We start from the raw sequence: 10,442 nt of genomic DNA, 5'->3' as shown, positions 1-10,442 counted from the left end.
TTTTGTCTCCTAAAAAACCAGCTGATGATAAAATAAACATCGGCATTAGAGAGGAATTCACCGTCTCAACCGCCTGAGTCAGCAGGACAGACAGAGGTAAAGTCGGTAGGTACTCGGTCAAAGCAGAGGTGGAGACTCGAGTCATATGACCTGGACTCGAGTCACAGTTTGAATTGCTTGAGACTTGAGACTGGACTTGACTTGGGTTCTGGTGACTTGGGACTTGACTCTGACTTGTACTCTGATGACTTGAAAAGGTTTCTAAAGTCTTGACTTGAGATCTTGTGTTTGTGTAAATGACTTAGATTGAAAGTGATGAGATTTGTTCCAGCAGACGACTGAATTTAAATTCTGTTTTCTGAATTTGTATGGAATGATTGAATTTATTGAAGTTGAAACTGATTATAGAAATCAAACTCATGCTCTTACCAAGTTTTTATCCTATTAAAACCATATTGCATTGAAAAGTCCTAGATATTTAGTTTTCTTTAAGATATTAAATTGATACTGGACCCTTGATTTGTTCTGACTTGACTTGCTGTTCTACATTTAGACTTGAGACTTGACATTAATGACTTGGACTTGACTTGGACTTGGTAATCTACATTTAGACTTGAGACTTCATAATGACATGGACTTGACTTGGACAAAGACTCAGTATAGAGAACATCAGCTGTTGTGGTTTTTTAAGTGTTTTAAGAGTTTTACTGCAGCTGGTGGTTCTGGAAACAAATTGTCAACCTGCTTTTTCATCAGCAGAAACTGCAGTTGAGGCAGAGCCTTTTCTCCAGAAAACCAGAATAGTGTGAGGAAAGAGGGGGAGGAAATGAGAGAGAGAGAGAAAGAGAGAGACAGAGAGAGAGTGAGAGAGAGAGAGAGAGAGAGAGAGACAGAGAGAGAGAGAGAGAGAGAGAGAGAGAGAGAGAGAGAGAGACAGAGAGAGAGAGAGAGACAGAGAGAGAGAGAGAGAGAGAGAGAGAGAGAGAGAGAGAGAGAGAGAGAGAGAGAGAGAGAGAGAGAGACAGAGAGAGAGAGAGAGACAGAGAGAGAGAGAGAGAGAGAGAGAGTGCAAAGGAGAAAGAAAAGGAGTGGTGCATCTTTGATCTGCAGCCAAAACCAACACAGAGTGCTGGTGCAGGACGGCTGCCAGGAGCCACATTCCTCATAATCCCACTTCCTGAAACCTCCAAACCTCCCAGTCCCCCCCCCCACCTCCCCACCTCCCCCTCAGGTATTCTCCGTCCCGGGCCGGGCGGCTCGGCCTGGAAACCAGCCGCAGGTCGGCAAAATGGCAGGACGTTATTTGAGAAATCCAAGCCGGGCCTCACCCAGCGGCTAAACACAAAGTGCTTCATTCACTCTGAGGAGGAAGAGGAGAAACGGAGGAGGTGGGAAACAAAACATCTGTGAAGACAGACGAGAGTCACGGTGAACACTGTGATACACTTTAGAGGCGATGACATCAGTGTTATTGTTTTTTTCCACAATATACAGTAATACTGTTTATTGTCCCATCACTAATTAGGCTTAGGTTAAGTTAAGGTAAGTGTTAAGGTTAAGGGTTAGGGGAATTAATGTAGTCAATGTCCTTACAAGTATAGCAATATAGGCCTGTGGTGTGTGTGTGTGTGTGTGTGTGTGTGTGTGTGTGTGTGTGCCAGGCTCTGCTCTCTCTGATTATTCCACCGCAGTATAAACAAAACCACACAGCGAGTTTCTGCTTTCACATCATACACAGAGAGAGAGACTCACTGAGGTCAACAAGTTCCTACATCACCAGCAACACAGGCAACCTGCAGTGAGGAGGTCAGAGGTCAGAGGTCAGGGGTCAGAGGGCAGAGGTCACTGCACCCTGACAGCAGACAGAACAAATATTCCTGTGAGTCTGAACGATCAGGACGATGGAGAAGTGAAGCGAAATACAGAAGAAATAAGAACCGGACAGAAACGGGTTCAGATGAACTTTGAGACTGAACAACAAACTTCTGTCTACAGGGTTCAGCTGTTGCTTAGCAACAAGAACAACAACAAAACTGCATTTCCAGGACTTAACACACCTTCCACTCACTGAACGACTTCCACTGGATACCTCTGATATGACAGTGTCACCACAGACTGATATCACAAATCAACTTACCAAAAAGAAATAATCCTGTAATAAACTTGTAATAGATGGATTAAATATTCCTGTGAGCCTGATCAATCATGATGATAGAAACGCTCCTACAGTTTAAATTTCTAAATTCCTTTTTCCAAACCTTAATTCCTTGATTTTATTTGAAGAGTTTCTGTGTTCAGGAGGAGTTGCACTGACAGTCGTCTCTCTCCTCAGCGACAAATATCAGAATATGTGAGGCAACAGAGCTCTGAAACCATAGAAAACGTGTATTTGCATGTGTATACAGACACTAAATCAATATTTTTCCAAACTTGTTTCTCCAAATTTATCAAGACCTGGAAATGATCAAACTTGTTTGATTTCATTTCATTTTGAGTTTCAAGACCAGCTAGAGAAAACAAATAAAATAATAATGTTTTTTTCCTTCTTTTCTGAAAGTTAAAGGCTCAAACCTCTGAAAACGCACCAAAAATCTTTAACAACCGTTAGGAAACTGTCTTCTTTTGCAGAACTAAGAGCCAGGAAGAAAAGGAAGAACATTTTCAGACTTAAACAAAACAAGAGCGGCATCAGAAGCAGGTGGAGGAAGGAGACGGGGAGACGGAGGGAGGAGTGATGAAGGGATGAAGATGGAGGAGGATGAAGGAAGGGGAAAGGAGGGAGTGTGTCGGTCCGTTACCTCGACGCTCTCCAGAGACGTGGAGCGCCTCAGCTTGGCTCTGCGGACGCCGGGCGGCGAGGCCTCGGCGGGCTCGGTCCGGAACGGCGGGGAGTCCTCCGAGTCGCGGCCCGCCGGCGGGTCGGCCTTGCTGTCCGGTCGGGACCGCCGGCCGTAACGCTTCGTTCCCTTCACGAACTTCGGCTTCACCTCCTCTGGAACGACTGGAGGGACGAGGAAACCAGAGAGGAGGAGTTAGAGAACGACTATGGGCAACAGAAAACACACTGTCTACTAATATAATAATAATAATAAACTTTAGTTATAAAGTTATAGAGTTACAAAGTGCTTTACAACAAGAAAAATAGAGTTTAAAAAGTCAATAAAGGGCCTTAAAACAGAATAGAGCACCATCTAAAAGAAGGAATACAATGAAATGCAATATAATAAATTAAAATATAATAAAATAAGTTAAAATAAACACTAAGAGAAGCCCTTTACATAAAAGTAGGTTTTAAGAAGTGTCTTCAAAGATGATAAGATGATTTTAATCCCCCTACTACTAATGATATTTATAAGCATCTTTATTTATATAGCACTGTTAAAACAGGTACAACAGCAAAAACAAAGAAAGCAAGTTCAGAAATATATAAAACTAAACCATAAAAGGAAGGTTGAAACCAATGAATAAAAAGTTTTATTTACATAAAAACAAATCTATAAAAAGCTTTGATTTGAAAGGTTGATCCAGAGTCTGGGAGTCCTGATGGCAAAGAACCAATCACCTCATGTTCTTGTTTTTGGAACAGCCAATAGGAAGCTCTTGTTTTTATTCTAGACGTTATGTGAACATTTTCTGTCACGCTGTATTCTAAAATCAAAAGTGATAGTTTTTACTTCAGGTGTGAAAATTTCAATTCACAGGTGAAAAGTGTTTTTTTCGAGTTTCTTTTTAAATAATTTTTGCATGCAAAGAGACAATTCACTGGTGAAAATGTCCTTTTACACACGGGAAATGGGAAATTACACATATGAAAAAAAAGAAAAAAAACACAGATGCTTTGCATGTGACTTTCTGTCTGGTTGTGTTTCTCCTCTGGCCAGGTAAAGTGAAGCTCTGCCTTCAGCTGCCTGGCTCTGCCCAGAGAGCCCAGCAGGACCAGACAGGACCACAGCCTGTCTGTCTGTCTCCCTGCCTGCCTGCCTGCCTGTCTGTCTGTCTGTCTGCCTGCCTGTCTGTCTGTCTGTCTGCCTGCCTGTCTGTCTGTCTGTCTGCCTGCCTGCCTGCCTGCCTGCCTGCCTGCCTGCCTGTCTGTCTGCCTGCCTGTCTGTCTGCCTGTCTGTCTGTCTATTGTCTGCTGCAGCTCTTCAGTCCGGAGTATTTCTGGATCCAGAGGCGGAGTCCGGGCCGTCCCGACTCACTTCCTGCCCACAATTGCTGGCGGCCAGCTGGTGAAAGCGGGGCAGCGTCTGAGCTGCAGAGTCACTGCAGAGCCGGACCGCCGCCAGAAACAAGACGCAAATTAAAGGCTGAGCCAAAACCGTCACACAGGAATCCATACAGGAGCACCGTCCCTTTAAATAGGCCGGATCTGGGAACGCTTCAGACTACATCACTCTCTTCCAAACCGGGACGTCCTGTAGTCTGAACTGTGGAGCGAGGCACTAACTCTGCAGGTTACAGGTTCAACTCCCACACCGGAGATCTTTTCATTTAACCTTTATTTAACCAGGAGAGTCCCATTGAGATTAAGAATCTCTTTTTCAAGGGAGACCTGGCCAAGACAGGCAGCAGCATAAATAAAAACACATGATTACAGACAGAAAAATTAAAAAGAACTAACCAGGTAAATTAAAAACATTGACATCTTAAGGAATCTGCCTCTAATTCTTTCATTTTGGATTTAAAGGCATGTAATGAGATTAATTCACTAAGTTTCAAGTCATTCTGCAGCGTATTCCAAGCCGAGGGAGCAGAATACACAAATTCCCTTTTTCCAATTTCCGTACGGGCGTTTGGGACAGAAAGCAGAAAGAAATCCTGAGAACACAAAGAGAATTGTCCGGCACTTTTCTGCGTGATAAAGACACACAGGCAGTATGGGAGCAGACCAAGAATTGCCTTATATATGTAAGTGAACCGATGACAGAGCCTGGGAGGCCAGAGCAGGCCGTCCTACCAGAGAGTTTAACTCACAGTGTTGAGTCAGAGCTTTACAATTGGTAACAAACCTCATGGTCAGCTGTATCAACCATATGAAGACACTGAGCAGAGGTATGCAGATATAAAAGATCACCATAGTCCAACACAGATAGAAAAAATGGCAGCAACAAGTCGCTTTTTTACATTGAAAGAAAAACACAACTTATTTTGAAAATAAAAACCCAGTTTTAGCCTCAGCTTTCTCACCAGGTACTGCACATGTGGCTTAAAAGTGAGGGAGTCATCAATCAAAATACCCAGGTGCTTCTTAGAGTTAACAACCTTTATTTCACTTCCATCAAGAGTGACCACCGAAGGGAGATTTTGTGGCCTATTCCTAGAGTTGGTAAACAACATAAGTTTGGTCTGATCTGCATTAAGAACGAGTTTCAGCTGAAGTAAGGTATGACGCACAGCAGTATCTGCTCACTCTTGGTGATTTAAAAGTCCCATATGCTTTTGTTTTTCAGCAGTTTACCACCCTGCAGCTCCCTGTGGTCTTTACAGTTATGAAATGTACAGAAAAAAACTAAAAAAGCTAAACCCAGCTGCTGTAGAGCTGCAGCATCTCAGGGTCTGTTTACATGCACACCAATTATACTTTAATTATAATGCAATTAAGGCAGTAATGTGAGTAAGGTGGAGCCTGTAAACACCACACTCTGATTATGTTAATGAGGTTATGCTCATAGTTGGAGTAACCGCAATCGCAGTAAGACATGAGGAGTCCTGTGATTTCATTGCATTATAAAGGCATGTTTACACCTCCATCACATTTCTTCCACTCTGACCGAGTTGTGCCTGTATCAAAGAGACGTCACACGTCCCGTTTATCGATAACGCCGCACGCTGCTCCTTATCTGAGGCATTTCCGCATTAAAATATCTAAAAACGACTAGACCTATGTTACATATTTTTTTGAGTTGTGTACTTACATTATCCCAAATGTTTCCAACAATATTCAAACCCAGAGAAATCCGTCATTTTCTTCAAGGTAACGATGCGTTTCATTTGGTCTCCTGTCATGACGTCAGATCCCCTTTACCCCCTAACTTCCTGTCATGGCGTCATATCCCCTTTACCCCCTAACTTCCTGTCATGACGTCCTATCCCCTTTCCCCCCTAACTTCCTGTCATGGCGTCATATCCCCTTTCCCCCCTAACTTCCTGTCATGGCGTCATATCCCCTTTACCCCCTAACTTCCTGTCATGGCGTCATATCCCCTTTACCCCCTAACTTCCTGTCATGGCGTCATATCCCCTTTACCCCCTAACTTCCTGTCATGGCGTCATATCCCCTTTACCCCCTAACTTCCTGTCATGGCGTCATATCCCCTTTACCCCCTAACTTCCTGTCATGACGTCATATCCCCTTTACCCCCTAACTTCCTGTCATGGCGTCATATCCCCTTTACCCCCTAACTTCCTGTCATGGCGTCATATCCCCTTTCCCCCCTAACTTCCTGTCATGGCGTCATATCCCCTTTCCCCCCTAACTTCCGGGGAAACAGGGGAAACACCAGATGATCCGTCAGAGAGTGAGGAAGGAAGTCGGCCAGCTAGCTAGCTAGCCGCTCTAGCCGCTCTGTTGTTTTTTTCATTCTGTTGTTTTTATCGCTCACTGTGATGGATCAGATGATTCATTCCCGTTTGCTGCGTTCTGTCGCCGAAGCTGTCCCCGCAAAAAAAAACTCCCATGATCCCACGCTGCTTCACGACGTCATCAAACTACGTCTTTTGTTATTGTTTTGATTGAGAGAGCCCTAGTGGCAGAAATGACATACTGTGCGTTTAACCAAGTTGTTTTAGTTCCTAAACTGAACCGTTAGCCAACCTGCAGCTGAAAATGTCCAATTCATGTTTTTGTCACAGTTCCTGGTGGAAGAACATAATTTTCACATAATTTGTAAATCTGCGTCTCAGAGTTCGTGTTCATTTCACGACTTCTCTAAGATCCTGTTGGGATTTCTCCGCTCCTCCTCTGGTGTTTCAGCAGATTAGCTGTGAGCTGACTCCAGATCTGAAGCAGATTTAGAAGTCATGTGCAGATGGAAACTCAGACCATGTGATCCAGCAGCGATCCGGTCTGATCCGCTGTCCGCCTCGTGGTTTTGGAGGAACAAAACCCCCGGATCACCACACATAACAGAGAGTTCATAATTCACTGCCGTCACATTTAAAACTGCGGTTACAGTTACAACAAAGACATCAGAGAGAGGAGCTGAAGCTCAGAGGAGGAAAACACCAACAGATCACAGTACAGTGTGATTTACACTCATGGGTTCATAATACAGTGTTGTCACCATATTAAAATATAGTTACGGTTAGAGTAAACTTTGAGAGGAGGAGTTTGGTTTTGTTGTCAAAAATCCCCAAATTCTGACTTGATTATGACTAATAATAACTGTGCTGAACACTTCTACTGGGAAAAGCAGGAGTTTAAAAGTTTAAATCCCACTTTGTAGTTTAACAGTCTTCACTCCTCTGCTTCATGTTATGTGCTCTGTATCTGAAGAGTTTCGTGAAGTTAGTAGAAGTTAGGAGTCTTCTTAAATCATCACTGTATAAGGATTGAAAAATTTATGTTTTCCATAAATGTTGTTATGCCTCTGTGCCGGTGACAGCCTGAGCAGAGGCAGAATGTTTTCAGGTCGTCCGTCTCATTCTCATGAACTCGATCTCTCAGGAACGCCTGGAGGGAATTTCTTCAAATTTGGCACAAACGTCCACTTGGACTCAAGGATGAACTGATTCGATTTTGGTGATCAAAGGTCAAAGGTCAAGGTCACTGTGACCTCACAAAAGACGTTTTTTGACCATAACTCAAGAATTCATACGCTAATTATGACAAAATTTCACACAAATGTCTAATAGGATAAAATGATGAAGTGATGACATTTTATATCCAAAAGTTCAAAGGTCAACTTCACTGTGACATCATAATGTTTTGCTTACCACTGTAGCTGAGAAATCGATCTTGGGTCATTCTACAGAAACGGTGGAAGTGCTGTCACTTACTTTTGCAGACACCAAAATCCTTTAAGTTGACCTAATAATCACATTAATTATATAAATTATGTTCAATAAATAAAGACTGTCCTTGCAATGATAAAACAAAGTTTATTGGCGGAGGCATACAACCAGGAGGCGGTTATTTCTAGTTTTGTTATGATTTTTATCCCCACTTAACTATTTTATCTTCTTTTTTAATATGCCATTTTACTGGACAAATTATGTATTTTTTTGTGTTTTATATGAAGCACATTGAATTTGCCTTGTGTATGAAATGTCTTGTATGAATAATAGTAATAATAATAATAAAAGTTTAGCTAAATGTTGCCTGATGAATTTCAGATAGCAAAATCTTTCCAAACTGGATGTATGAATGAAACGCTTCATCTGTTCCATCTGCTGTCCTCTGACCAGTTCAGCTGATGTGGGTTTTAAGCTCGATACTGAAAATGATATTTTTGTACTGAAGGTGCTGATAGCCGATATTTTGTGCCAATATTGAGTATTTTTAATTTTAATTTTGTTATTTTCATGCCAAAAAAATCAAAATATACACTATTTCCTCCAGTATTCTCTTCTCATCAGGGTGGAAAAGCCTCTGAAACATTTAGAGCATCATGAGACACTAAAACTCTCCACTGAAACCAGACTGATAAATCATTTCACTGCAGTTTTTTCCAGACAGTTTCTCTGTATAATGGTCAGGAGGAAGCTCCACCATATCAGAGGTGATGATATCTGATATTTAATAAAAGCCTGACATCGTCCCCATATATCAGTTTAACCTTTGACCTTCTCACTGATGGCTGCGGGTGATGTTGGTGATCTGGGAATGAAAGTTTATTCTGCTGTTGGGTTTTCTGGATAAGCGACTGTGACTGTGACTGTGAATCCAACTATTATCAAAGAAAATCACTTCTCAATCAATACCAGACTCATCAATACAGACACCCCCCCCCCCCCTTACCTGGCTCCAGGTAGCTGCTCTCCTCCTCTGAGGTGCTGAAGTCCAGAGAGCGAGACAGAACGGCCACGAAGCCTTCCTTAAACTCCTCAAAGTTCACCTGAGGAGACAGAGGCTCACTTTCACAACCGATTCACCTGATTCACCTGATTCATCTGATTCATCTGATTCATCTGATTCACCTGATTCATCTGATTCACCTGATTCATCTGATTCACATGATTCACCTGATTCACCTGATTCATCTGATTCATCTGATTCATCTGATTCACCTGATTCACCTGATTCTTCTGATTCACCTGATTCTTCTGATTCTTCTGATTCATCTGATTCACCTGATTCACCTGATTCTTCTGATTCACCTGATTCATCTGATTCACCTGATTCACCTGATTCTTCTGATTCACCTGATTCTTCTGATTCATCTGATTCATCTGATTCACATGATTCATCTGATTCACCTGATTCTTCTGATTCACCTGATTCACCTGATTCACCTGATTCATCTGATTCATCCGATTCATCTGATTCACCTGATTCATCTGATTCACGTGATTCAACTGATTCATTCATGTGTGTGTGTTAGTATAGCGTCAGTGTGTGTGTGTCTCACCCTGCTGTAGGGCTGCTCTCCCAGCAGTGTGTGTGTGTGTGTGTGTGTGTGTGTGTGTGTCTCACCCTGCTGTAGGGCTGCTCTCCCAGCAGTGTGTGTGTGTGTGTGTGTGTGTGTGTGTGTGTCTCACCCTGCTGTAGGGCTGCTCTCCCAGCAGTGTGTGCAGCAGCAGGGGCAGGTGTGTGTCGAGCTGCAGCCTCCTGCAGAGCTCCGTCAGCTCGTCCCGGTCCAGGAAGCCGGTGGCCGTCGAGTCGCAGCCGTCGAACTCCGCCTTCAGCTGGGCCACGTACCGGCTGTGCTCCGCCTCCTCCATCTGCACGCATCACGCGGCTCCGCCCCCTGAGACACAACACCTGACATTTAGCTCCGCCTCCTCCATCTGCACGCATCACGCGGCTCCGCCCCCTGAGACACAACACCTGACATTTAGCTCCGCCTCCTCCATCTGCACGCATCACGCGGCTCCGCCCCCTGAGACACAACACCTGACATTTAGCTCCGCCTCCTCCATCTGCACGCATCACGCGGCTCCGCCCCCTGAGACACAACACCTGACGTTTAGCTCCGCCCCCCTGAGACGCAACACCTGACGTTTAGCTCCGCCTCCTCCATCTGCACGCATCACGCGGCTCCGCCCCCCTGCGTGTTCAGTTGATGTTCAGTTCATTCAGCAGTTATTTAGGGATGAAGTGTCATTTACTGTTTTGTTGAACTCGCTTTCCCTCAACCCGCCTCGTCTTCTTCTACTGCAGTTAGTGATTTACTATTTACTATCTGTTTCCCAGAATGCCTTTCAACAACCCCCAGGGAAGGGGCGGGGACTTGTCTCAGTCAAAGCTGGACGTGCGAGCAGATAAATATCTTGACAGGGTT

At 43.8% G+C, this 10,442-nt stretch overlaps 1 protein-coding gene across 1 annotated transcript; it reads right to left on the bottom strand.

Moving 5' to 3' along the window:
- Positions 1 to 2,798: 2,798 nt before the first annotated feature.
- Positions 2,799 to 9,882, bottom strand: LOC139640570 (ninein-like protein; the record flags this gene model as incomplete). Its single annotated transcript, XM_071514745.1, has 4 exons — positions 9,700 to 9,882; positions 9,570 to 9,629; positions 8,960 to 9,056; positions 2,799 to 3,001 (listed from the first exon to the last, which is right to left on the bottom strand). Coding segments are annotated over exons 1-4 (543 nt in total), but the record flags the coding sequence as incomplete, so codon positions are not given.
- Between the last annotated feature and the right edge of the window lie 560 nt (positions 9,883 to 10,442).

The sequence above is a fragment of the Centroberyx affinis genome, unplaced genomic scaffold (assembly GCF_046629955.1).
Source record: "Centroberyx affinis isolate AG114_WGS23_722 - 3 ecotype Tasmania unplaced genomic scaffold, CSIRO-AGI_Caff_v1 ptg009810l_1, whole genome shotgun sequence".
Taxonomy (NCBI): domain Eukaryota; kingdom Metazoa; phylum Chordata; class Actinopteri; order Beryciformes; family Berycidae; genus Centroberyx; species Centroberyx affinis.
Note: the sequence above shows the minus strand (reverse complement) of the source record. Positions and strands in the feature narration are given on the sequence as shown.